We start from the raw sequence: 27,823 nt of genomic DNA, 5'->3' as shown, positions 1-27,823 counted from the left end.
AACTGTGTGTTTGCTGTCCTTTCACTGTTCATATTTTTATCTTCTTTTTCTTATATAAGTCCCTTTAACATTTCATATAATAAGGGCTTGGTGATGATGAACTCCTTGAACTTGACCTTATCTGAGAAGCACTTTATCTGTCCTTCCATTCTAAATGAAAGTTTTGCTGGATAAAGCAATCTTGGCTGTAGGTCTTTGGATTTCATGACTTGGAATACTTCTTTCCAGCCCCTTCTTGCCTGTAAGGTCTCTTTTGAGAAATCCGCTGACAGTCTGATGGGTACTCCTTTGTAGGTGACTGTCCCCTTATCCCTTGATGCTTCTAGGATTCTCTCCTTCATTTTGGTCTTGGCTAATGTAATTATGATGTGCCTTGGTGTGTTCCTTCTTGGGTCCAACTTCTTTGGCACTCTCTGAGCTTCCTGGATTTCCTGGAAGTCTATTTCCTTTGCCAGACTGGGGAAGTTCTCCTTTATTATTTGTTCAAATAAGTTTTCCACTCGTGGCTGTTTCTTTCCCCCTTCTGGTACCCCTATAATCCGGATGTTGGAATGTTTAAAGATGTCCTGGAGGTTCCTAAGCCTCTCCTCATTTTTTTGAATTCTCATTTCTTCATTCCTTTCTGGCTGAATGTTTCGTTCTTCCTTCTGGTCCATTCCATTGATTTGAGTCCCAGTTTCCTTTCCATCACTATTGGATTCCTGGACATCTCCCTTCATTTCAATTAGTTTAGCCTTCATATGTGCCTCTAATTTGTGACTATAATCTACCAGTTCTGTGAGCATCCTGATAAACAGTGTCCTGAATTGTGCTTCTGAGAGGCTGGCAATTTCTTGGTCGCTGAGAGTTATTGGCTCTTGGACTTTGAGTTCTTCTCGCGCCATCTTTCGGGCTGTTCATGCCTGTTCTGTAGCAGGATCGGAGCCCTAAGGTGTTCACTAGCTCAGGGCAACTAAGTCTCTGGGTTGTGATGCTGTATGTGGGGGCGGGGTCAAAGAGGGACCATGGCGTCCTGGTTTGCCGCCTGCCACCGCAGGCCTCACCGGTGCCGCAGCTGCTGCGGTCACTGGGCCCACGCGTTTTGTCCCACTGCACTCGAGTGTGCCACCGCTGTCAGCCCTCACCCCCTGGGGCCTGCGTGGTCTGTCTCACTGTGCGCGAATGTGCGACCGCGGTCAGTCTGCCCCGAACCCCAACTGGTTCCGGGCTGCCTGCGCGCCTGGGTCGGGGGACCTGTCCTGCCCGACCCTGCTCGCTCCGCCCCTCTTACTGTCCCTGTTGAACGGGTAGATGTAGTCGGACTTCCGTATAATTCAATTTTCTGACCTTTGGTTGTGTCTTTGTTTCTCCAAACTTTGTTGTATTCAAACTTGGTTGTGGGAGAAGGCACAGTGTTTCCACCTATGCCTCCATCTTGGCAGAAGTCTATTTGAAAACTTTAAATCAAAAGATTTCCTATGATGAATCATAGGGGAAAAGGGGATGGACTCACATGAACAAGTATAAAGGACTCATGGACAATAACTAAGTTGGGGGATGGAAATGGGAGGGAGATGGGGAGCACTGGGGGGGGCAGGGCTGGGAATATAAGACAGATAACTGTACTTGAACAAGAATTAAATAAAAATTTTTAAAAACATTAAAAAAAAGATGTCCTGATGATAAATTAACCTTATATTTATGGGGTAAATTTTATTTATCATAGTTTGTTCTTTCATTATGTTTCTGGACTTCATTTAACATAAGCCTTAAGATATTGCTTAGCAATATTTAATCTTAAGAGTCTTCAGGAGTTTTATTTTGTACTATCTTTGTCAGCCTAGGGGTAAAAGGACTAGTGTGAGTTTGGAAAAATGAATTGGCGGTCTTTTCACATGCAGTGGAATATCTTAATGAATAGAGAAAGTATGTGTTTGTTCAAGGTTTGATACTACCCAGAGGAAAGAAAACAATCTAAGTCTAAATAATTATTAAAGAAGTTCTTTGACAGTTATCTTAAATTCTTATTTAACTTACTGTTACCAAATTTCTTACCTTGAGAAGTGGTAGAAATTATCAGTGTATTGATATTTTCACTTTACAACACACCTATTTTACTTTTCAAAATCTCTTCTGTATCTGTAGTTAGAGCTCTTTTTCTACATTCATGGAAAGGTCTTTTTCTTTTATTTCCCCATTTGATTAGTCAGCAGTTTAGTCAGTCTCTTAAATTTACTAATCAATTCTCATGTATATTTATTTCATTTTAGGATTTATTGTTTTATTCTTCTACTACTATTAATTCCTGTCTTATTCTTATCTTTTATTTCAGCTCTTTTTCTGGTTCCTTGAATTGACAGTTATTCATTATATTTAATTATTTCTTATTTAATAATAAAAGTTGTCATGGACACAAATTGTACTCTAAATCTCATTCTGGTTGTATATCATGTACTCTGACATATACTGTTCTCATTATTGTTTATAACTTTATATTTGATTTAATGTGATTTACAAAGTATTTCACAATTTCCACTTGATTTTTAAAATATTTTTCTCAATTTCCATAGTCATTGCATTTTTCCAGAAAATGTGGTTTATATAATTTCTATTTTTTTAATTTATTAATTTTACTTCTGGCCAAAATGGAGGTATAGGTAGATACATTTTGCCTCCTCACACAACCAAAAGAAGGACAATAACAAATTTAAAAACAAAAAATAACCAGAACTGCCAGAAAATAGAACTGTATGGAAGTCTGACAACCAAGGAGTTAAAGCAGAAACATTCATCAAGACTAGTAGGAGGGGCGGAGAGGGGCAGCTGGGCTGGAAAGGACTCACAGTAAGGCAGTGGCTGGAGGACCAGGGCACGTGAAGCAGCAGCTGGCAGAGCTGGTCCCACATTTGCATGTGGAAAAACCTGGAGGAACAACTGGGGAGCAAGACAGACTGCACAAACCAGGATTCCAGTACAGTGAAATAAAGCCTCAAAACCTCCAACTGAAAAAACCTGTGGGGGTTGAAGCTGCAGGAGAAACTCCCAGCCTCACAGGAGAGTTCATTGGAGAGATCCACAAGGTCCTAGAATGAATATAAAATCACCCACCTGGGAATTAGCACCGAAAGGGCCTGATTTGCTTGTGGGTAGTGGAGGAAGTGACTGAAGGCCAACTGAGAGCTGAGCCAGCCATGCTGCTCCCTCTCGGACCCCTCCCCCACATATAGCCTCACAACATAGAGATGTGGGTTGCCCTGCCCTGGTGAATACCTAAGGCTCCACCCCTTATTACATACAGGTGTGCCAAGACAAAAAAAAAAAAAAAAAAAAAAAACATGGCCCAAATGAAAGAACAAATCAAAGCTCCAGAAAAAATACAACTAAGCAGTGAAGAGATAGCCAGTCTCTCAGATGCACAATTCAAAACACTGGTAATCAGGACGCTCACAGAAATGGCTGAGTATGGTCACAAAATAGAGGAAGAAGTGAAGGCTATGAAAAGTGAAATAAAGGAAAATGCACAGGGAACCAATAGTGATAGAAAGAAACCCATGACTCAAATTAATGGTTTGGAGCACAAGGAAGAAATAAACATTCAGCTGAAACAGAATGAAGAAACAAGAATCTGGAAAAATGAAGAGAGGCTTAGGAACCTCCAGGACAACTTTAAACATTCCAACATCTGAATCATAGGGGTGCCAGAAGGAGAAGAAGAACAAGAAGTGGAAAACTTATTTGAAAACATAATAAAGGAGAACTTCCCCAATCTGGCAAAGGAAATAATTTTGACTTCTAGGAAGACCAGGAAGCTCAGAGTCCCCCAAAAATTGGACCCAAGGAATAACACACCAAGGCACATCATAATTACATTACCCAAGATTAAAGATAAAGATAGAATCTTACAAGTAGCAATAGGAAAGGAGAGAGTTACCTATACAAAGGAGTGCCCATAGGACTATCAGCTGATTTCTCAAAAGAAACCTTGGAGGCAAGAAAGGATTGGCAAACTGGCAAGAAGTATTCCAAGTCATGAAAGGCAAGGACCTACATCCAAGATTACTCTATCCAACAAATCTATCATTTAGAGTGTAAGGGCAGATAAAGTTCTTCCCAGATAAGGTCAAGTTAAGGAAGTTCATCATCACCAAGCCTTTCTTATATGAAATGTTAAAGAAACGTATCTAAGAAAAAGAAGATAAAAAATATGAACAGTAAAATGACAACAAACTCACAGCTGTCAACATCTAAAAAAACCCAAAAACAAACTAAGCAAACAACTAGAACAGAAACAGATTCAGAGAAATAGAGATCACATGGAAGGTTATCAGTGGGAATGGGGAGGGAGGAGAATGGGGGAAAAATCACAGGAAATAAGAAGCATAAATGGTAGGTACAAAATAGACAGGGGGGAGGTTAAGAATAGTATGGGGAATGGAGAAGCCAAAGAACTTATATGTATGACCCATGGACATGAACTAAGGTGGTGGCATGATGGTTGGGTGGGGCAGGGCAGAGGGGAGTCAAGGGGTGAAAGAAATGGGACAGCTGTAGTAGTATAATCAATAAAATACATTAAAAATATAAAATAATGTTTATTAATTTTGTTGGTGGGCTAGATTATGATTAAATTACATTTATTAGCCATGAATGTTAGAAAGTATGCATACTTTGATGAATAAAAAGTTTTACATAAAAATGTATTGATTAAATTTATCAAATATTTAATATTTTTGTTTATTTTGTTTGTCTGTGAAGACATAGGAATATTTTAAAACTTTCCACTATGTTTATTTTATTTGAATTTCTAACACATTGTCTTATAAATTATATTGTATTTTTAGCTTGCATTTCTTTATTATGGAATATATTTCTAATCATCTTTAATGCTTTTTAAGTCTTTGCCCCAAAATAATATTATAGTTTATTTTTTAATTTCCTGTTATCTTTGTCCACCTATTTACCTTTTACTTTTTGATATTTTAATTTTTCAGCAGTGATTTAAAAAGTGTAGTTTGAAAGAGTATAATTATATTTTTATTCTAGTAACAGTTTCCAGTGAATTTTGCTTGCCTCTACTATGGAAAGAATTAAGTAATATAAGCCTGTTCTCCTTGTTGAATTTCTTAAGAAATATTTGCATTATGTTTCATAAGTACACACACACATACACACAGACATATATATTTCAGTACTTGAAGGGTTTTTTTTTTAATTTTTCAGTTGGCTAAGTCTGTTTTCCAGTAAAATTTTTCTGGAGGAAATGTAAATTAAAAACACTCTGAGTCCAAACTTAGTTGAGAATTATTGTCATTCACCTCCAGGTAAATATTTTAATTAAAAATCAAGTTCTTATATTCTGACTATTTTTTTCTGTATATTTACTAGTGATAATGACACAATGTCAACTTGCATATATTCTAGTCTAAATTGTGTAAAAGGGAGGGTTGCCAATTTAGTACATTTCTGCTTTGCGTGTAGTTATTGTCCCCTCCTGTATACTTGTAAAAATTATTTCTTTTTACCTTTGGAATTTAAAAAAAAGTCAAGAGTGTATGTCTAGGTGTGGGTTCACATTGCTTGTGTGTAATACTTTGTATAGGACTTCAGCTCCATCTGACAACTTAATAAGCTTCTTCAGCTTAAGAATTTTTTATTCCCTTTGTTATTAACTTTTCTTGACTGCTCATTATATTCTTGAACTTATCCAGCAATTCTTTTATATTCTATTATAATTTAAATCTCTATAATTGTCTTTGAGTTCTTAGAGAATGTTTTACTCTAGTCTTGTATTTCATCAATTTGTCTTTTTTTTATTGTGGTAAAATATACATATCATAAAGCTTTTACTATTTTAACTGTTTAAGCATGCAATTCAGTGGCATTAAGTTGTGTAACCATTACCACAGTCCATCTCCAGAACTTATCCATCATCCCACACTGAAACTCCCCCCAAGTCCTGGCAACTTTTGTTATACTTTTTATGTCTATAGATGGCCTACTCTAGATTTTTCATGTAAATGGAATCATATAATATTTGTCCTTTTGTTTCTGGTTCATGTTATTTAGTGTGTTTTCAAGGTTCGTCCAAGTTGTAGCATGTATTAGAATTTCATTTCTTTTCAAGGCAGAATAATATTCCATTGTATGTATATATCACACTTTGTTTATTCATTCTTCCAATTTTTGTTTTTGAGGAATTGCCATACTGTTTTTTATAGTGGCTGTACCATTTTACATTTCTACCTATAATCCATAAGGATTTCAATATCTCTACATCTTTTTTGACACTTGTTGCTTTCTGCAGTCTTTTTTATAACAGCCATCCTAATGGGTGTGAGATGTTATTTTATTGTGATTTTCATTTGTATTTCATTAATGATTAATGATGTTGAGTACCTTTTCATGTGCTCATTTGCACATGTGTATCTGCTTTGGAAAAATGTCTATTCAAGTCTTTTGCCCATTTTTTAACTGGGTTGTTTTTTATTATTGTTGTTGAGTCTAAGTGTTCTTTATATATTCTAGATATTAATACCTTATCTAACATATTATTTGCAAATATGTTCTCTCATTCTGTGGGTTACCTTTTTCATTCTATTTACTGTGTCTTTTGATGCACAAAAGTTTTAAATATTGATGGAGTCCAATTTATTTATATCTTTCTTCCCTTCCCTTCCCTTTTCTTTCTTATTAAAGATAGGGATAGAGAGAGAGAAAGAGAGAGAAACATTGATCTGTTGCTTCTTACACTCATGCTCCCAACCAGGGACCAGACCTGTAACCCAGGCACATGCCCTGCTGGGAATTAAACCTCTAAATTTTTCTTTTGTTGCCTATACTTGGTGTTATATCCCAAGAAATCATTGCCAAATCCAATGTCACTGAACGTTTTCCCTGTGCTTTTTTTTCTAAGAATTTTAAAGTTTTATCTTTTACATTTATGTTCTAGATCCATTTCGAGTTTACTTTTATACGTGTTTTAAAATAAGATTCCAACTTTATTCTATTGCAAGTGAATAACCAGTTTTCCCAGCACCACTGTTGAAAAGATTGTCATTTCCCCATTGGACGGTTGACACCCTTGCCAAAATTAATTGACCAGATATGCCAAGTTTTATTTCTGAGTTCTCTATTCCATTGGTCTATGTTTCAGTCCTTAATGCCAGTACCATATGGTTTTGATTACTGTGAGTTTGTAGTAAGTTTTGAAATGAGAAAGTGTGAATCTTTCAACTCTTTTTCTTTATCAAGATTGTTTTGGCTATTTGGAGCCCCCTTGGGGTTCCATATGAACTTTAGGATAAGTTTTTCTATTTCTGCCAAAAAATGCCATTGGAATTTTGATAAGGATTGTGTTGAATCTATAGATTGCTTTGAGTGGTATTGTCATCTTAACAGCATTAAGTCTTCTGATCCATGAACATAGGCTCTCTTTCTATTTATTTATGCCTTTAATTTCTTTCATCACTATTTTATATTTTTCAGTGTCATTCCATTTTTTAACTAACAAATAATGTCTTTCAGTCCTATGAGTATTTTCCTGATCCTGAATCTTTCCTTTCCTGTGTATTTGTGTGTAAGTGTGGCACTCTGCTGTTGTGTCAGAGTGGAATAGCTTCATCATGAGTATGGATTGGAATTTTTTTCTATTTCTTATTTGAATTTGTTTCAAGGGGAAATTTTCTCACATTCTTCATATTGGTCCTCTTCTTTCTAATGTTTGAGACACTTCCTTAGTATAGTGACTCAAAAGAGAAACAGCTAAGTTTTTCAGTACTGGGTGTTGGAGTAAGTTCTATCAGACATCATGTAAATAAATCTTTGTTGAAAATGTTAGGATTCCAGGTTAAAGAAGATAGGACAATTTGGATATACATAATACAGTTTTTTCTTGGAAAGGCTGAAGACCCAGTAGTATATCCAAGGTAGGGAAGAAACAGAAGCAAAGGAAGATGGTCAGGTGTAGCACCTATCACTGTTGGGTCAGTGTCAAGAACCTATCCTACCACCAATCACAGGTTTTTCTTCTCATGGTTTGGAATTCCAGGCTGGTAGAACCCCTTCCCCCCACCACGATCTTAGCAGCTCTAGTTTGTGCAGGAATTCTTCCAAGTGTCAGCATGCTTACCCATTTTCCAGCAGTGAAAAACACTTCCCCCTACTATACTAGTTTAGCTGCTTCTTTATCGTTTTGGAAACAAAAGGAGGAGCTCAAATGTGTAGACCTGGATCCCTATCTTCAACTGAAAATTTCACCTTTTTTCAAAACTTTGCAAAATTATAAAACAAAGCATAACAAAACAAGTCAAAGAGTTATTATGTCTTATCCAACCCACTGGCTTATTCCATTAAGAAAAATCATTCTCAGAGAGATTCAACTATTTGCCCAAATTTAAATAAGTAGTCATTGGTAGTGAAAATTATTTTAAACTCACAAAATTAAAATGTTTGAATCCACTGATTTTTTTTCCAGCTACATTGCATAGTTTACCTAATTCATTGTGTGTGTGTGCGTGCCGCTGTCTTTTGTTTCTCATCTGTGGAAACATTCACTATGGACATGTGCAAATGCATAAATGCATATGCACTTGTTTGAGTCTGTGTATACTCTTTTATTAATGGCTTATTATATACAAATACCCTAGAATATTTTTCTCAACTATAATGAGAGAAAATGATAATACCTACTCTGTAAGGTTATAGAAACTATATTTTATAGGGAACTATATATTTTATAGAAAATGTATAAATAACTATTTATATAGTTATTATAGAAACTATATTTTTATTATATGTATTATATAGATGGGGATACTGAGACAGAGAAGGCTGAAAACCAGTCTGCTATAAAAGTGTAGGAACCTGGACTCAAACTCCAGCATGATGGCCCCACTGTCCAAACCCTCAATCACTGTACTATAGGGTTTCCCACAAATTTACCATTATGTATAGTTTTAAGTTAAAAACAAATCCCATTCATAGTTCACCACCCCAGACCCTCTGGCTTCTTCCAGAAAACAGTTCCCTGAGAGCATATGCCTTCTACACATTTTATCTTTATGGTCTTTTAACAACTTCAGCTTGGAAATATTCCTCACAAGAGGTAAAGAGGCAGCATCAGCATTTCAGAGATGGGGTTAAGAGGTTAAGTGCCTTGCCTATTGCTTAAGAAGTTGGAGTGAAAGCCAAGAACGCTTGGCTCAGACTGCTGAGTGGAAACCCGGAGACCACACTACTGTATCCCTCTCAGTCATCTTCTGGTTTGGTTGGGAGTGTGGTTTTGCCATTAGTGTCACAGGGGAAAATGACATATTCTGAACACACTGCTTGATTCCTGGAGGAGAATAATTACAGGCTGTCATTACCACGAGAAAGTTCTAAAAGCCTTTTCTAAATTTAAAACTAAGAGAGAAAAAAGTTTTCAGATCTTTTATGCTTAAAAGAACCTGGATTTGTTTCATCTCGAGATACTGTTCATTTCAATGCAAGAAGATTTGATGACGAAATTAAGGAAATGGAGCAGAGCAATTCTTCATTCCCTTGTCCTGTGGATTACGCGATAATGTCACGGTGTCTTAGTTCATGAGAAAGTGCCTTACTTCTCTGTGACTCTGAGTTTTAATCTGTAAAATGAATATATTGATAGTCCCTACGTCATAGAACTGTTGGAGGAATTCACAGTGCCAGACATACAGTAAGTATCCTGGTTATTATTATAGTTGTTGGGGTTTTGACAAACAGCTAAGGAACCACCCCAAATTCTCCTGGACACACCACACTCAAGTCATCATGGCATGTCCAACAGTAAGTCAAAGAGTGAGACCCCGGATCTTCCTGGCCTACCTCTTCTGAAGTGCTTAGCATTTGGCTCTTTTGTCTCTATACAGAGGCTTATAGGTAGAAAAGGCAGCTGCAGCGTGAGACTGCATAGAACTTAGTGCTTCCTTTAATGGTTCTAGAGAGACCTCTTCTGAACAGGAGCACCCAGGCAAAGTCTAGAGAAGAAGTTGTCTGAGGGCTTCTCATACCGAGTCTCAATCATGATAAAAAGAGCTACCTTGAAGCAACTCAGCGGGTCTGGGACCAAACTGACTGACGAGAGTAGTGATGTGGTCCAGGGCTTCTCACACTCTTCCTTGGGAGTACCCCTGTTAGTAGGAGAAAGTAAAAGTGTACCTCCAGGGTCCTAGCGTGTAATTTGAAGCGGTTTATCAAAATCAAGAAAATTCTTCAGCACCCTTTTTCCTCTTAAAAAATGCATGTGCATTTGTATTCTATTCTATAATGTTCTATTTCATATAAAAACCATTTGAGTTCTTTCTCAATGTTTGGAGTACAATTTATGCCCCAGAAAATAAATAAATAAATATAAATAAATGAAGTATACTGTGTACATATCCTGTATCTTTGTATATGGTACACTGTTCCATTCTATACCTAGTTGAGATACTAAGGATGTAATACACACAGTACAGACTTTGTACCAGGACCAGTGTGGGGTCCAGTCTGGGCTCCACCCAGCACCTGCATGTTACCACACTCCTCTGAATCTGCTTTCTCCTATGTACAATGAAGAGAGTCATGCCCACCATATGGTGTCGTTGGGAGGCTTTTGTGAATTAGTGCATAAAAAGTGCCCAGCAGAGACCCTGGCACAGCACGGAGACTCAGGAAATGTTACTTCCCTTCCTCACCTACTATCCCTCATATGAAAAATACATTTAAAGGATAAAAACCGACAGAGCAGCATTCAGAAACATTCTTGTCAAGATGAAGCCAGCAAGGCAAACTTTAGAAGTAGTTAACAGAACCAAAAAATCGCAGGCACAGTTCTTATATCTGAACCTAGGCAGCCAAAACCAAGAGATTTTCTGTGGTTCTACTATTGGTCAACTCAGGAAGCTCCACAATGGAAGCATCTTTCCTTCCATCACCTAACTTAGCCAGAATAGGGGCTTGAATCTTAGATTTAGCACTGCCTCCTTATGAACTGCAAGTTCAGCCTTTGCTACTCACCCTCATCAATTTTTAAAACTTTAAGTATTTGAATGTAACAAAAGTGTACAAAGGGTAATGAATAGTCATTATCCACCACAAGGCTAATGAAATAAAATGTTACAGGTATTGGCATGTTCTGTGTGTACTCCCCTTTTTCCTCATCAGAGATAATCACTATCCTGAGTTGGGGGTTTATCATTTTAATAGATTTTGTATATTTTTATATGCCTATGACCAATATGTTATATTTTTCATGTTCGATTTTATAATGAATGGTTGTATTGTATTTTTCTTAAACTTGTTTTTTATGCTTAACATTATGTTTTTGAGACTTTTTCTGTGTAGATACAGACAGCTATGTTTGGTTCATTTAAACTGATGTGCACTTTTCTATTGCATCAGGTTTTTTATTACAGTAATGTTCCATCATGAACTTAATTGTTCTCCTGCTCATAGACAGTTAATTTGTTTCTAACTTTTTGCTGTTCCAAACAAAGTTTCAATGAACATTCTCATACCTGTCTCTGGGGCAGGGGGTCAGGAGCAAGAATTTCTTTACAACATACAGGTAGGAACTGAATTGCTAGGTCCTACAATATGTGAATATGTAACTTCCCTGCACGTGATTTAATTGTTCTCCAAAGGGGCTGCACCAATTTACACTCCCACCAGTGATTTATAAGAGTTCTTAGTGCTCCAAGCTCTCCTAATGTCTGGTTTGATTCTAGTCTAACTCTTCTTGAACAGACTGTGTCCAAATATGACCTGTGGGTTGAATTATCTGGTATGGACATAGTGTAGCCTACCTACTCCCACCTGCACCCCAATATTGCTTTAATGGGTGATAGGGAAGTTCTCTGGAGAGAACTGCAGGCTCTGCCAGCCCATCCTAAAAAGGGGACCAAAACAGATCTCCTGCCCTGAGGCTGTCTATTTCAGAGATTGTGGAGCTACTTTCAGCTTCACGCTCTCTGTTGTACAGGACTTGACAGAGTGCCACTCTGTCCTATGTCCCTGCAAACAAACACTCATTGTGGTCTGTAGTACTGAGCTCAACTATATCCACCTGAACATTTTAAATGCCACCAGCACCAGGAGAGACTCAGTCCCTATTGAACTAAGAAGAGCATGAAACTGTAGGTTCTTGTGGAAAGAAGTTATATATTTGGGCAACTCTGAATATACAGCCCACTTTCTACCACTTCCATCTCCTGAGAAATGTGGTTCAACTGGGAAAAAAGGGTTAGTGATGGGAAATATCTTACAGGAATTTGTTTCAAAAGCCAAATGGTGCCATAGGAAATGCATGGGAAAACAAACAAACAAACATTGCAGGAGTGGGTAACCAACCAAAATAGAGTGGCAAAAAGAGAAGTTTGGGCAAATTCATCACATTGCCCTCTGATTGAACCATCACTCCTGTTCTTTATGTCAGCTGAGGCTGCAGCCTTTGGAAATTAGTCAATGGGCTCCCCTTAGTGAATTTCAGTTACCAGGCTGCACTTGACCCTGTGTCACCTTGTGAACTACTCCTGTCTGCCAAGTGTGGCCTCTCCACTTCCCAGCTGACATCCAGGTTCTGTTTTTACTCACTCTTTGTTCCTCCTCAAAAACCTGATGCACCATTCTGAGCTGCAAGGGAGCTGGTAGATCTTATAGTTCCATACCTTCACTTTACATTTGAGAAATCTGAAGTTTGAATGCCTAGGAAGTGACAGAACTGGGATTAAATTCCAAGTCTGTCTTCCTTCAGAGTCCAGGCAACTTTTCGTGGCACTGAGTCTTGACAAGAATGAAGTTACCTTAAGACTGTAAGTGTCAGGATGTGGCAGGGAGGGGTGGGGTGTCTGATTGAGTCCTAAGGCACTCTGAATTTTAGAGTGGAAGAAGAGAAGCCTACACAGAAATATGAGAAAGAACAACTGATGGGGAAGTTGTAACAAATATCTTGTAATGAAAATCCCCAAAAGAGGGCATTTTAAATTGAGGGAAAGGTGAAGAGTGTCTATTGCTCCAAGATGAAGCTGGAAAAGTGACCAATGTATTATCAATCAGGAGATCACTGGGGACCTAGACAAAAGCAGTTTCAGCAGAATTACAGAGATAAGAGGCAAAGCAAAATGGGTTAAAAGGTGAGAAATTCCTATTTTTAAATGAGGGGTAGAAACATTTTTGGCCCATTGTCTAATAAAAAGCACCCCCAAACCAGAAGAATGTGAAACAAATCCACCAAGTCCATTATTGAGGAAACTAAGAAATAATTAAACCATAAAGCCATTCATTATATATGAGAACACTAAGAAGAGTGGCAAATGATATAAGCCGTGTGGAGAAAAGTCAAATATAATCTTGCAGAAGAAGTTACTGAAGAGGTACAAGCCGTGAAGCCTTGCAGAATGCTGGAAAGCTCAAAACCTGGAACTGTCAGGTACTATGCAAGCCAAGGAAGGCCTATGTGGTGAAAACTGGAATATTGTTTAAAGTTTATCTGAGGAAGCTATTCAACTTTCAGAAACCACCCCCCCTCCACTACATTCTGAAAGTGACCCTTTCTCCAGCTCCACCAGAGAAGAGTCTATTCTCTGGCAAAATTAAGCAAGAATGGTTTCATAGTCAGACACCAGGCATGGGAGATTATGGAGACATCTGCAAAGCAAATGTGGCTGCTTCCAGCTCTCCCCTTGTCATTCCACAATTAACACCCAAGGAAAGAGTTTGAAAACCACTTCTCTGTAGAAATAAATATCTCAGAGAGGGAAAAAGTTATATATGCTTATATTTGAGGGTCCTTGACAAAGCAGAGGATCCCCAACAAAAGAGGCTGTTGACAAAAGCTGGTCATCCACCAATGGGCATGCCCGCCATGATGCACACAGGGCTTCTAATAAGCCATGTATTCTTGCTCATTCACTATGAAATATAGCCAGAGATCACTCCATGGTTTTCGAGTACTTTTCCAAGAAGTTGTGAATAGGAGTGCAAATAAATTGGTCAATAGCTGGAGGAAATTGTGGGGTCCAACAGGTTAGTCTTTTTCAGATTAGATATACTTGAGTGTATTTATATGCCGGTAATCAGCCAGTAGTAGTTTTCTACTGATTTGAGACATATGTGGAGTCACAAACATTTAGAAGACTTTATATTTTTCCTGCTTCTGGTTAGGATGTGAAAAACTTCATTTCCATGGTCAACCAGAAAGGCCCAGACAAAATAGAATTCATATGTTTCTGTGGAGCTAGTGAACACACAGGAAGCACTGATGAACTGAATTAGAGGGGAAAAAAAGCCCTTCAGAGCTGAGCAGAGATCTGCAGAAGCTTCCATGCTTAGGGGTGGATGCCTGGTCTCAGTAAGAGCAATTGGAAAAGTAGGTCAGCTATGAACCAAGACTCTGCAGGGAGAAGGAAATCCAGCTGAACCTCAGGCAATGTTGAGTGCCACGGAGATGGATTATCTGAAAGAGCCCCACATGAAAAAAAGAAATCTATCAGCCTGATGCCTCTATTACTGCCTCTCCCACACCTCGTTTCTGCATTGTTCCAAGAAAATAGCACTGGAGAAGTTGCTGAAAAGTAGAGAGAAATTGCATAATCTTGCGGATTCTTGTATTGCTTGGATTCTGGAGTTCTACCAGGGTAAAAGCCAAACATCAAGCAAAAATATATGAAGCTGTACCTAACCACCTCCCAGGTCAAATACTAAGAAGACCACAAAGGCAGGAGAGGGCAAAAGGCTGGGAGTTGCATTAATAAGAGGGAACATGCTAGCCCTGGCTGGTGTAGCTCAGTGGATTGAGCGCGGGCCTGCGAACCAGATGATCGCAGTTCAATTCCCAGTCAGAGCACATGCTTGGGTTGCAGGCCAGTTTCCGGCAGGGGCCAGTTCCCTGCAGGGGTTGCACCAGAAGCAACCATACATTGATGTTTCCTTCCTCTCCCCTTCCCTTCCCCTCTAAAGATAAATAAGTAAAATATTTTTTTAAAAAAAGAGGGAACATGCTCTAATTAAAGCTGTGGCCCAGCCCAAGATCAACCTAATTCGAGGAGGATCTAAATAATCAGTCCCTCATGATAAAAAGCTTACACTCTGCAATAAGTAAATAAAACAAATCAATATTATATTTATGTCTCCACTGCTTTTTTCCTACATAATGTCTGAGATACACACTTGGAGATTGTAGGACATGGGAAAAGGAAGGATTATGCAACCCATAATCAAGAAAACATGGCAACGGAAGCAAACCACAGATGACTTAATTAATGTAAGTAGCAGAAAGAGACTTTGAAGCAAGTATTATAAACATTTTAAAGAATTTACAGAAAAAGGTGAATATAATGTAGGAAGACATGCAAAATCAGAAAAACACTCAAGGAACCCAGCAAAAACCATGGAACTGAAAAATACAAAGTTAATGTGGGTTAACCAAACTGAAAGAGAAAAAAAGAAAAGATTGGGAGGTGTGGAGACTGAGCCAGGTCTATAATTTGTGGGTTAATATCAAGTGGTCAAATGTATGTGTAATTGGCACATCAAATATGGTATTCTACACAAGATCCAAGAAGCTTAAAGAATCCCAGGCAGGACAAATACAATGAAAGTATCACCTAAGTGTATCGAGTCAAATTTCTGAAAAACGGAACAAAGATAATTGTAAGATCAGTCAGAGGGGAAGGAAAAAAGACAGACTACAAACAGAGGAACAACAATGAATATCACTTATTTCTCATCAGAAAAGAACACATGAAATCCAGAAGACAAAAGATTAATATCTTTAGAAAATAAAGTCAAATTTGAACCTTATATTCAGTGAAAATATCCTTAAAACTGAAGGCAAGATTAAACTCTTTTCGGAGGGGGGATAAAACCTTTAAAAAATCATCACCAACAAAACTACACTACAAAGTAATAATTACTAAAGGAATTCATGCTGTAGGAAAATGATACAAGGTGTAAACTAGACCTACAAAAGGGAAAGGTAACAAATGATAAATATTTTCTTAATTCCACAAAATGACAAATAATAACACCTCTATAAGGTTTATTACATGCATAGAAATAAAATATATGAACACAAAGGATGAAAGGGGATTATGTAGAAGTATAATGTTAAAGCTTTCTTCCATTATATGAGAAGTGTTATAGTATTAACTTATGGTAGCCTATGATAAAATAAGGATGACTATTGCAATCCATAAAAGAACTGCTAAAATGGAACCAAAAAGAGGATGTTACTATAGACCCTACAGATATTAAAAGAGGATAAAGACCTGGCTGGTGTGGCTCAGTGGATTGAGTGCCAGCCTGCAAACCAAAAGGTCACTCACTCAATTCCCAGCCAGGGCGCATGCCTGGGGTTGCAGGCCAGGTCCCCAGTAGGGGGCGCATGAGAAGCCACTGCACACTGATGTTTCTTTCCCTCTCCCTTTCCCTCTCTATGAAAATAAATACATAAAATCTTTATAAGAAGATAAAGGGATGTTAAGAATAACTATAGAAATAAACCCAACAATTACAAAGAAAATAAATATCTTTGCATGTTACTGTATATAAATTATATCTCACTTAAAAATATATAGAAAGTGATCATTGATTCAATATATACCTTCATGTCATTAATCATGTTGGCCTCTTCATGGGTAAAATTCCCAAAGACACTGTGACGTACGTACATTGTAAACAGATGATTACGGTGGGTTGCAGAATTTCAGGGATCCAAAAGTAGCAGCGAAGTGTCTAATTAATCTTATGTTTTTCTGTTTTGTTTCACTCCATGTTTTTGTAGTTAACACTAGAGTCATAAGGTCATCTGGACGTGTGAATGCATTAGTGGTGATAGGGCTGCGTGTTCACTATGTAAGTTGAGGCTGCAAAAGCAACAACTGCAGGGCATTTGAGAAAAGTCCAGGGGCCCTGGCTGGTGTAGCTCAGTGGATTGAGCACGGACCTACGAACCAGAAAAGTCCAACTCCACAGAACCTCTTTTCTTAGAGGCAAGAAGTCAACAATGCAAAGCTGCTGTTATCTGAGGGGGTGGAGCCAGGGGTGGAAGCTGTTTTGCAGCAGGAGCATCACTGGGATGGATCCTTGGGAGAAATGGTTTTTGAAGAGCTTCCTGATGTGTTCACGTGTGTCCCTCTTTTCATCGGCAAATATCAAAATGTGACAACACAGCTAGAATTCCAAAAAATAATCTTCATGAAGCATAGAAAAATTCCCAGGGCCAACGAACAGTCCAGCAGACACTGCCCCACTTCGCCCCAGCCCCCATCCCTACAAATCAGAGCAGTGCTGGGTGCAGGATGCATGCTCAGTAAACAGTTGTGGAATTGAGTGAATGGACTGATGAATGTGCCCTAACCAGGACCATTCATTTAACAACATATCACCCACTGTAGGTCCATAATTAAGTGCTGTAGGGGCTGCAAAAGGAACACAAGACATGTGGCCTGAGAACCCTTAGCTTCTAAGCAAGAACACTGGCAGACATGTGAAACCACCAAGGAAAAAAGGAGACTCTTTAATAGCAGCCTGGCTTTGTAGGATTCCCGGCCTCTCTCATTTCCCAGGAAGATAACATTTCATTTGGTAATAACCAAGTCCTCAGAGAAGTTCTTATCAACCCCCTTAACAAAGCTCTCTCCCAATTTTCTTCCATTTCTAAGAGAGCATAAAAAGATAGGCCCTTATTAATAGTTTTATCGTCCCAGAATTGAAACGGCCCACCACTCCCATGAAACCATCTGTTTTGTTTGCTTTGATGTTGTGGGTGCAAAGAGAAGGGCCAAGGGGAGGTGGGGCCCTAAGTCATTTGCTCTTTGGAGAAGTAAGGGTGGTGTCTGGGAGGGTGTGATCACTGCTTGGGATTTGGCGAGTTTTATCTTGCCACACACAAAGCATCAAGGATAAGGACAGTTTGCAAGACAGCCTTTGCTTATTCTGGTACCAAAAAAAAAAATAGAAAACTCAAAAAAATACTTGTAAAAAAAAAGAAAATAGGCTTAGGGAAAACACCCCAGTTCCCAGACTTTATTTGGCAGGGAAAGAAAACAGTGAAGCCAAGGAACCTTTCCCATTCCCCAAATATGCCTTTTCTAACCCTCTTTTTTAACTTTAGTCTTAACGCAACATTCCAATTTTAGTATTACCAATATGTCCCAGACCTCACTAGTCCATGACCTAGCAGTAAGACCACATTTACTTTTTTTTCACGTTTACTTTTAATGTCCAATCCCCTCCCTGTTAGTTGTCAGAAATCAGCTCCCTCCCCAATGGTGTTTCCCAGGCGTTCTGAAGCGGTACATGGCACCACGTCTGTGCTCAAGAGCAAGCCTTGATTTTCCTATCCCAGCCTCACCTCCATGCCACCTTGTCATTGCCATTTCCCTCGTGAAACTGCCTGCCTGCAGGACAAAGTTGCCCCTGGCCAGATGATGGCCCCTGCCACCTCTGCCCCCTTGTTGGAGGATACCATTCTCATTGGTCCCCTTCCTTCTAGTGCACAGACATGTGCCCTTTTTCATTATCAAACAACAGAGTTGAAATCAAACTTTTCCTTTTGATGGGATTTATTGAAATATTGGGGTAACATAAAAGATGTACAACATAGAGAATGGTGTATAACTGCCACATGGGCACAGACCTAAGGTCAGTTACCAGGTCAGTTCCTGCCTGGCCTCCCTCCACGTGGCCAAGTGAAACTAATCACTGGCCAAGGCTCACCTCTTCTCAGGATGGTTAACAATGGAGACATCTGTTCCCTCCTCTACCTCTTCAGTATGTTTGTTGAGTGTCCAGAATGGTCCGGGCATTGGAGTAGACTCAGAAGATACAGACACAGGAGATAGGGTGGAGACAGAAAAAGACATGGCCCAGATTTTGATGAGTTTAAAGTCTGGAAGTAGGAAAATAAGAGCTAAACAAATGATTCCATAATTAAATGTTATAAAAGTTTCCCAAGTGCTATGAAGCAAAGGTTGTGGGTTCCATGAGGAAATCTAATTGAGGGAGCTAATCTGAATTGAATTCAGTCCCAACTTACATGTCTATTGCTCAAATAAGGCTACTTTGAGCTATACACATGTAAGTTGGGGCTGAAGGCTGGGTAATAATTTGCCCAATTAAGAGCCAGGTAAAGACTCTCCACAATCCCCCGACAGCAGTGAGGGCAGATGGGAAGGGTCTGTTGGAGAAGGAGCTCAGGGAAACCAGTGGGGCTCAAGTGAAGAGGGTGGAGGCGGTGTGGTGCCAGACGGGGCTGTCAGGGAGGTACCAGAAGGCCAGGGCAAGGACTGGGGACTTCACCCCCAGTTTAGTTGACTGCTGTTGAAGGGTTTTGAGCAGGGGAGTGAATGGAATGTTTTGACCAATATTTTTTAAGATCCTTCATTCGTGTGGAGAGTGAATGGAAGAAGGGCAAGAAGGCAGTCAGAAGATAGCTAGTGACTTGCCCAGTGGTCTAAGCAAGAGGTGATGGTGGCTTAGACCATGGCATTGGCAGAAGAGATGAAGTCAGAGCTTAGAGAATAACTACCTGAATTTGATGATAGATTATGTAAGGGAGAGAGGAGAGCCAAGGTAGGGTCAAGGAAGTCTTCTAGTTTTTGACTTGGGCAGCTGGGCATGTAGTCTGGTATCTGGGCACTAGCAAGAAAATCAAACAATAATTGGCACATTTCCCAAAGTGTGAATTAGCTGGCCTTCACTAGTCCACCGGGGAAGCATAAGTAGCCCAGGCCAAGGGAAGACTCAGTAAACCCCTCTTCAGTTTGTCTTTTAAACGCTCCAACAGCCTGGCAATCCAGCCTCACCCATGGCTACCCCATTACATCAGTTTTAACAAAAGGTTAGTTTTTTTAAAAAATCTATTTAATTATTTTTCAAGTATAGTTTTCTGTCTCTTACTTCCAAAGCAATTGCCAGAATAGACAGTAAATTCAGTTTGAATGAATAAACTTCATTCATTCATTCAAAAGAGAAACAGTCTATCACGGCGATTGAAAGCAAGTCCTCTAGGTTCAAATCCCACCTCTGCCACTTAGTAGTTAAAGCAGCTTTAGGAACGTTCCTTAGCTTCTCTGTGACTCAGTTTCCTTCTTTGTGAAATGGAAATAACTGTTGTCTATTGAAAAGAGCTGTTCTAAGGCATAAGTGAATTGTGTGTGGTATTTTTTGAACAGAGCTTGGCACACTTAAATACTCAGTGAAGACCATGGCATTGGCAGAAGAGATGAAGTCAGAGCTTAGAGAATAACTACCTGAATTTGATGATAGATTATGTAAGGGAGAGAGGAGAGCCAAGGTAGGGTCAAGGAAGTCTTCTAGTTTTTGACTTGGGCAGCTGGGCATGTGGTCTGGTATCTGGGCACTAGCAAGAAAATCAAACAATAATTGGCACATTTCCCAAAGTGTGAATTAACCAATGCCATGGTTAGAAGTTGCTGTTGCTCTCCACTAACTCAAGTGTTAACCAAAACTTCCCGCTTCTTGAGCACTGTTGTATGCTGAGAGGCTGCTTAGCAGAGCCGAAAGTCTTTCTGAGTTAGGGCTGAATTCAAGTCTCTGATTTTCTGCCTAACCTCTCTGAACCCATTGTTTCACCTATAACATGAGGGCAATATTACATCTACCTACCTTGAGTGGTTATTGTGAGGATGAAAACAAATCTTTGTGCAGGGCTTTCTACATAGTGGATGCTTAATAAATGTTGGGTTCTTTCTCTACTCAAAAGAAGCTTCCTTCCCTAACTTAAATCGTGCACCTCAAACTCTTCACAGGCTTACAGTTTTTGAATAAGGTTAATGTTTTACACTTTCTTGCCTTCTGGGCACAGTATGAGGCCATTTAAAAGACAGGAACACTTCTTACATCCCAGAGAGAATGGTCCACAAAGATTCCATTTGATCCCCAGACCATTCATGTTTCCCACTCTCAGTGGGCCCTTTCCTAATGCCATAACCCACTTCCTCTTCCTGCCCCAAGGCCACCTTGAACAACCAGAGTAAGAAAACACAGGCACCGGCCCACAGAAAACACTCTTGGTTGTCCTGGAAAGCATAGACTGCCTAGACTTTTGTTTTCAAAGCTGACTACACCATTTCCTTTGGCACAACTGTGCGGGTGGCAGAGCTCGCTCTGGACGCCTGCCCCTCCCACCTGCAGACCTTGGTGGTGGCCTAGGCTGGCTTGTTGGTGCTTTCCTCTTTCTGGTTCACAAGAGCCATTTGCATCGTGATATAAAGGTGCCTGAGTCACCTTGTGTCCCTCAGGAGCAGCTGCGTTTTAAGGCCCTTTTTTAATGTAGAATGAAAACTTTGTCCTGTTAATGAAATAGGAGTCTTTCGTGAGCAGATGGAGATTCCTGAAGAGGGGTCCTTCCTCTCTGTCCTTGAAATCTCTCTCATCCTACACCATGGCTGACCCTAAATGGATAATGTTCTACAAAGACTCTCCCTCTGAAAGGCTTTTGGGAGACCACTGGGGCAATATAGACTATCCCCAGAGATAAGAAAAACATGAATGCCTGTGATTATTAACAGCATATTAAAAAATGCTCCAATGTGATTAATGGGGTGTTTTTGGATTTCAGAGAACAGATTCGACAAGGCCTTGAAGAACTCCAGAAGGTCCTGCCAGGAGGAGACACTTACATGCATGAAGGATTTGAAAGGGTAATTTTAAAACAATTTCCAACTCCGAATGTAAAGTGAGACATGCAAACATCAGTGTAAGGATGGCTGGTGAGATAAAGTACATGCATTAAGGGAACCACACAACACTCAGTGGCAAGAGAGTAAAAAAAAAATTCCCAGAAACTTGTACGCTGATAACAGTCTCCAGAAGAACTGAAGAAATCTCTCTGCTCCTTCCCTGACCCAGATGAAAGTTTTGCCAGTGAATGCTTGGCTGACACTCAGGAGTCATTCCACATGGACAGACAGACATCCTCTCCATTCCCAAGGTCGCCTTTTCTACAGGTTGCTTCAGAATTCTGAGACAGAATTTCAAAGACTTCAATCTTAAAGAAAACAAGTCCCCGTCTATGAGATTTATATTCAAAAATATGTTACTTACATGTCAGGGTGACTTTAGATGAATGTCACCCATTTATATTTGCCTGAAGCCTGGGTGGGTTATAGGAAAAACCCAGGCTGAGCTGTGGCTGCAGGTCCAGCCCAGAGCCCACCACGCAGTGTGGTGTTCAGGGCAGCGAGCAGTGGCTGTGTGTCTAATGGCTCCTTCATGTGTTTTTCAGGCCAGCGAGCAGATTTATTATGAAAACAGTCAAGGTGAGACTATATTATGAGTTACCATTATGAACTATTTAACTTTTTTTGTTTGTTTCTGGAAAAGTACCTCAGTAATTTCATGTTTTAAAAGACATATTTGATATTACCTATAATCTTTGGACACACACTTCATCCCGAAGAAGGAATGCGTAGAAAGGTGAAATGTACCAGGTCCAATTCTCCCATCCTGTTGATGTCAAAAAGCGTGGTGTGAAAGCAACTAGATCCCATCGTGGGTTACAGTCTGCAATGCCTGTAAACAACTTTGCATTGACTTTATTAAATTAGTATATACTCAATGGGTTAGTAAAGTCTTGGATTTTTATGTTAGATTTAATTTTTTTATCCTTCTCTGGTCTCCAAGCACCTTCATTACTGTGATCATGTATGATATTAAGAGTAAGATACCAGTTTAGTTTAAAGTTTCATTTAAATGAAAAAATGCAAAAAAAAAGTGTACTTAGCAGAATGCCTGGCACATGGAACTGATATTTACTATTGTTATTTTAGCTGTTATTGCTGTTACTGTAGTGTGTTTTATAGATAGCATTTCTTTGTCAAAGGCAATCTCTTTTAGAAGATTTCATATTGCCCTGGGGATTTTCCTCCCAGGCCTGTAGAGGTGTCCACTTCTGACTTCACTCCAAAGCACAACAAATAAAATAGACCCAGTAGCAGCACCACCACGTGTTAGTGTATATCAACCATCAGCAATGTTACTAGAAGCCTGAAAATCGCTGGAAGAATTCTAGCAGGTTTTGCCAGCTGCCACAATTTGGTCAGCTGGTCAACCCCTCTTCAAGGGGCGGTGCGTGTGCTCAGTTATGGCCTGTGAGAAGGACCTGCGAACAGCCGAGGTGGCAGAGTGTGTTCAGGCCTCGGTGACGATCACATGGTCTGTTCCTAGAAATAGAAGACATTTGATGTGCTGGAGCTACTCCAAGCAATTAGTTCAGAAACCATTTCACCAGGTTTTGGCCAATTTGGCCAAAACCCAGAAACGAAGCCTGCCCCTCGCCAACACCCTAGAGCCTGTCTCCGCATTCTTCCTGCTGGAATCGCCCCAGTCCTGAAAGAAAAGTTGTTGATTCTCACAATAATGACGTGGGGTAGTTGAGCTTGTAAGATATGGACTCTCAGGGCTGAGAGAGGGTTTCCCTCGGTGCAGCAGGAAGGACTGAGTGGGTCTGTGTTATGTTGCATAGGATACAGGACAGCGAGTGTCATCATCGCTCTGACGGATGGAGAACTCCATGAAGACCTCTTTTTCTATTCTGAGAGGGAGGTAAGCAATAGTCTGTCCTGTGTCTGTCCAAAAAGACATGGAAACAGCTTCTTCCTTCTGAAACAGGCTGTAATCTTTGTACTTGGCCAAAATGATCGTTGTTCTTCATAAAACACACACACACACACACACACACATACAACCCTGGATAAAATAATGTCTTATGTGTAAAATAATAATGAAATTTATTTTTTAACTGAACCTTCATAGGGGGTATGGGGGCTGAATGGAGGTGCACAAAGTTGGGAGGGGGTGTGGGGGACATCTGTAATAGTGTCAACAATAAAAACATGAATCTTCATGTTCTATACATGGTAGGTATTTTTCCTCTTCCAAACTATTTCTATGTTTGGGAGGAGATAAAAGTATCTACCATGCCTTTATTTAAAAGCACTATATTGATGTAGCAGTTTTAAAATACTATATATCATTTTTAAGCAAACACATTTTTTCCAAATTTCTCCACATATTTTCTACTAAAAACAGGAGGGGAAAGCATTTCTTAAAATATGTAAGGGCAAATCTTGGCAGAATATATTAATCATTGAGATTCTCACCCTAAGAACCTCTCACCCTAAAGTTGAACATTAATTGGTGGCAAAGTAAATTGTAATCTCTCTTTCAATATTTCTTTTTTCCTTTACTTTGTGTTCTCATAAAATACTCCTCAAAGCAAGTGAAAGAATTGTCTCTAAATGAAACTTTCAGTTTGTATAAAGAGATTCAGAAAAACATGGTTTATTCAAAAATTAAAAGTAGTATTTATATTTAGGAAATCCTTTTCCTTCAAGTTGTAGATGTAGGCGCTAAATGTATAAATGGCCCGAGGAAACCGAATATATTAAAGGCCTATTCAGGCCAGGTTAGAAAGGAATGCAATGAGGAAAAAGGCAGGAAGGGAGGGAGATTCTGGTCTCTCGCAGGGGAGTTAATCAGAGCATTACACTTACCTCAAGCTCTTGACTACTATTAAATTTCAACTTAGCTTCCTCAGCAAGCAAGAAGCATGTATCCATTCATTCATTCACTCAGTTTTAACTGAGAGCTTGGCATGTGCTGGGCACTTTGTAGGACACTAGGGACACAGAGGGTAAGTAAAACACAGCTGCTGCCCGCCTGAGCCTTACTACGTAGTAATGGTCAGGTGGTCAAAGCCTCTGCTGACAAAGGGCAGGACCAAATTATGTAGGTGAACGCATTACGCCCCCCACAACCAACTAAGACAAAGGATAATTCCCAATGGGAAACACGCAAGTAAATACGACAGGCACTCCCTGAGCACTGGGGAAATCATCTCTATACTGTAAAGTTAAAACTATGTAATGGGAATGTGAAATGGCTCATCTGGGTGCCAAACAACAGTCAAATACAGTAAAAACCCTAATAAGGAAATAACTGAATCTAAAATAAATGGTAGTCGTCAGACACTTAAAATAGGGGTTAGTAGAAAAGAATTTTAGGTATGGCACACACAAACTTGGGAAAGTGTGTGCAGTGCCAATGCCAACAGAAAAAGGGTTTCTGAAAAAGGAAGATAAGACTCAAGATATATAAAGAAAGGGAACCTTTCCATCTTGGATAATTCTATATAAAGCCCAACTGGAGGAAAAATGTCCCAGAAGTTGGTGCAGATAAGGCTGGGGCTAGACTGCATCTCAAAGTTTGTTTTATCCCGAAAGTCTCAAGAAATATCGCCAACATGAAGGAAAAAAGATAGATGTTCCTGCCCCTTCTAAAATTCAGTGTTGGTCACAAGTGGGTTTGAATACTAACAGGGGGGTGGAAAAGAACACAATTCAAATTAATGTGCACATATTGAATGCCTTCTGTATGTTTACTATCAATTATTTGTTAAGCACCTACTATATATAGCAAGGATTTCCAATTCTTGTTTTCTACTTTGAAACACAGAAGAACTTGGAAATCAGGCATCAAAGCTTTTCATAAATCAAATATTCAAATCCAGCCCAAACCTGGATGTTATTATCCTTGTTGCCTTCTCAATACTTAATTGTAGAAAAGGTCATGGGTTTACATACTCAAATATGGACCATAATTCCCATACCATTAAGCCAGTGCTTCTATGGCAATGAAAAATGGCTTTATTCACAAAGGGTCTGACAGTTATGAGCATCTGCATTGTCCTAAACCTTGTGTGAGGAGGTCTGCATTTAATACCTGTTTAATCCCCATAACACTTTACAGAGCAAAGCTAAGTGTCAGATCCAGGTATATCGAGTTCCAAAGGCCACAACCTTTCCACTATGCCACGCTACCATCACAGAGGAAGAAAAGTATGCCAATAAAACTTCATCAGAGAAATAGAAAAGATAAACATTTCCCCAGAATATTTAACATGGCTTACATTTGCCTATAGTTTCCTTTTCCTCTCTTTGTCTTTCAAAGACCATTTCTGTGGCTCTTTCTCAGCACTTCCATTGGGCTAATCACCCTTCATGTCTATCATACACTACGCTAGAACAGGGCCTTCACTGGAGTATAAGCTCTTTGGGGACAGGGATTACCTTCTCCATTGTGGTACCTGGTACACAGAAGGTGCTCAGTAGATACCTGATCCTTGCAGTTGGTCTGGCTATTCCAAAAAGAGTGTGTTTGCTACTGCTTCTGTCTCTAATGTCTTCTCTTTTGTTGCACCAGGCTAACAGATCCCGAGACCTTGGTGCAATTGTTTACTGTGTTGGTGTGAAGGATTTCAATGAAACACAGGTATGATTATGGATTTCCTTTGTTTGGGGGGCATAATGCACCCTCAGTACAGAGGGTGCATCAGCAACATACATACCCACTAAGCAAATGTATGCAATGTAAGGAATGAGAAGCAGGAAGGGGATTACTGGATGAGTGAGGGCTGTGAAACCATTTGCTGGTGCATCTGGGGGCCCTTAACCCAGACCATCCAGGCAGCATGTTTCCTGGTAGATGCCAAACTGCTGAGGTGTCCGTACAGCTCTGAATTAACCTGGAAAACTTGTTGGTTGTTTCCTCCTTTTTTAATGTGATGGATCTTATTTTTTAACTTAAAAGGTAAACATCCCTTTTCTCCCATTAAATATGCAGTACATTTTCAATACAAAAAAAAGGGAAATAATTGGCAAGGGGACAAAAACTATGTGTAAATATATATAAGTACATTGTGAAAATTTCCTAACAACGTAAGTGAATGTCACTCAGTATAGTTTGTAATTTCTTTTTGTTTTAATAACATGGGACAGTGCTCATGATACATTGTTAAGTAAATAACATTGGATTACAGAACACTGGAAATAATATGAGTCCACTTTTTAAATAAATATGTGTGTATGTGTGTATATGTGTAAACAGTTGTTCTATAACTATGAAAGACTAATAGAAATGTGACGGATGGAAGGGAGGATGGATAGATGAATACATGGATTATGAATAACTGTTTAAAAATGTATTCTAACAATTCTGGGTTTTCTGAAATTTCTCAATGACTATGTGTTACTTTTGCAATCAGTAAGAGTCCTGGCATTACGCTGACTGTGGTAGTCACGGAAATGTCAGAGGTGTGGGGGCGGAAAACTCACAGGGCATCTTCTCCTTCCTCCAGCCTTCGGCTCCATAAAGCAGGAGCAGCCACACCACCTGAGGGTCCTTTCCTCACTGAGCAGATTGGGTGAAGATAAGGGGCCCCATTCATTGCCTTACCCAACACCAAAGCCTGAATTTATTTTTAAAGTAGTTCTGAGAGGAAACTTGAGTTTGTTAGGTTCAAATACAGTTGCCAACAGAAATTTGGGTGAATGGGAGAAAAATGAGCCAATGGCCTGCTCCCAAATCCATAAATACGTGAACCCAGGCCAAATGTTCATCTAGCTGAGCAATCTTACCTCTGCTCCCAAGGAAAAAAAGCAGTAAAATGAATGTAGATTCTGGAGCCAACCCTCCAGGCTTGCTCCAGACAGCCCGCTGGTAAGCTCATTATTGCTGAGGGCTTCTCAGTGAGGCCCCTGAGCCAAGTCCAAGCCTTGAGCTCCCCTGGGTCCTAAAAGTAGGTGGAGTCCCCTGAACCCATTGGCTTTCCTCAGTTCTCCACATCCAAGCTCGACACATCTGTGTGTGTTTGTTCTCAGCTGGCCCGGATTGCGGACAGTAAGGACCATGTATTTCCTGTAAATGACGGCTTTCAGGCCCTGCAAGGCATCATCCACTCAGTGAGTAGAGCCCCTCCTTTGAGACTGAATGCTCGGGCACTTTCTGCCCCTGATCTGCTGTGAATACTGCAATTCCATCT

At 39.6% G+C, this 27,823-nt stretch overlaps 1 protein-coding gene across 1 annotated transcript in view; it reads left to right on the top strand.

Moving 5' to 3' along the window:
- ANTXR1 (ANTXR cell adhesion molecule 1) overlaps positions 1-27,823 on the top strand; it is a 235,364-nt gene that overhangs the window by 43,592 nt on the left and 163,949 nt on the right. The window contains exons 4-8 of the mRNA XM_037048197.1: positions 21,563-21,644; positions 22,229-22,262; positions 23,468-23,547; positions 26,206-26,274; positions 27,663-27,743. Of these exons, the coding sequence (XP_036904092.1) occupies positions 21,563-21,644; positions 22,229-22,262; positions 23,468-23,547; positions 26,206-26,274; positions 27,663-27,743 (346 nt within the window). The remainder of the gene's footprint in view (positions 1-21,562; positions 21,645-22,228; positions 22,263-23,467; positions 23,548-26,205; positions 26,275-27,662; positions 27,744-27,823) is intronic.

Source organism: Sturnira hondurensis, unplaced genomic scaffold, assembly GCF_014824575.4.
Source record: "Sturnira hondurensis isolate 20B ecotype Veracruz unplaced genomic scaffold, ASM1482457v3 Scaffold0006413, whole genome shotgun sequence".
NCBI classification, from domain to species: Eukaryota; Metazoa; Chordata; class Mammalia; order Chiroptera; family Phyllostomidae; genus Sturnira; species Sturnira hondurensis.
Note: the sequence above shows the minus strand (reverse complement) of the source record. Positions and strands in the feature narration are given on the sequence as shown.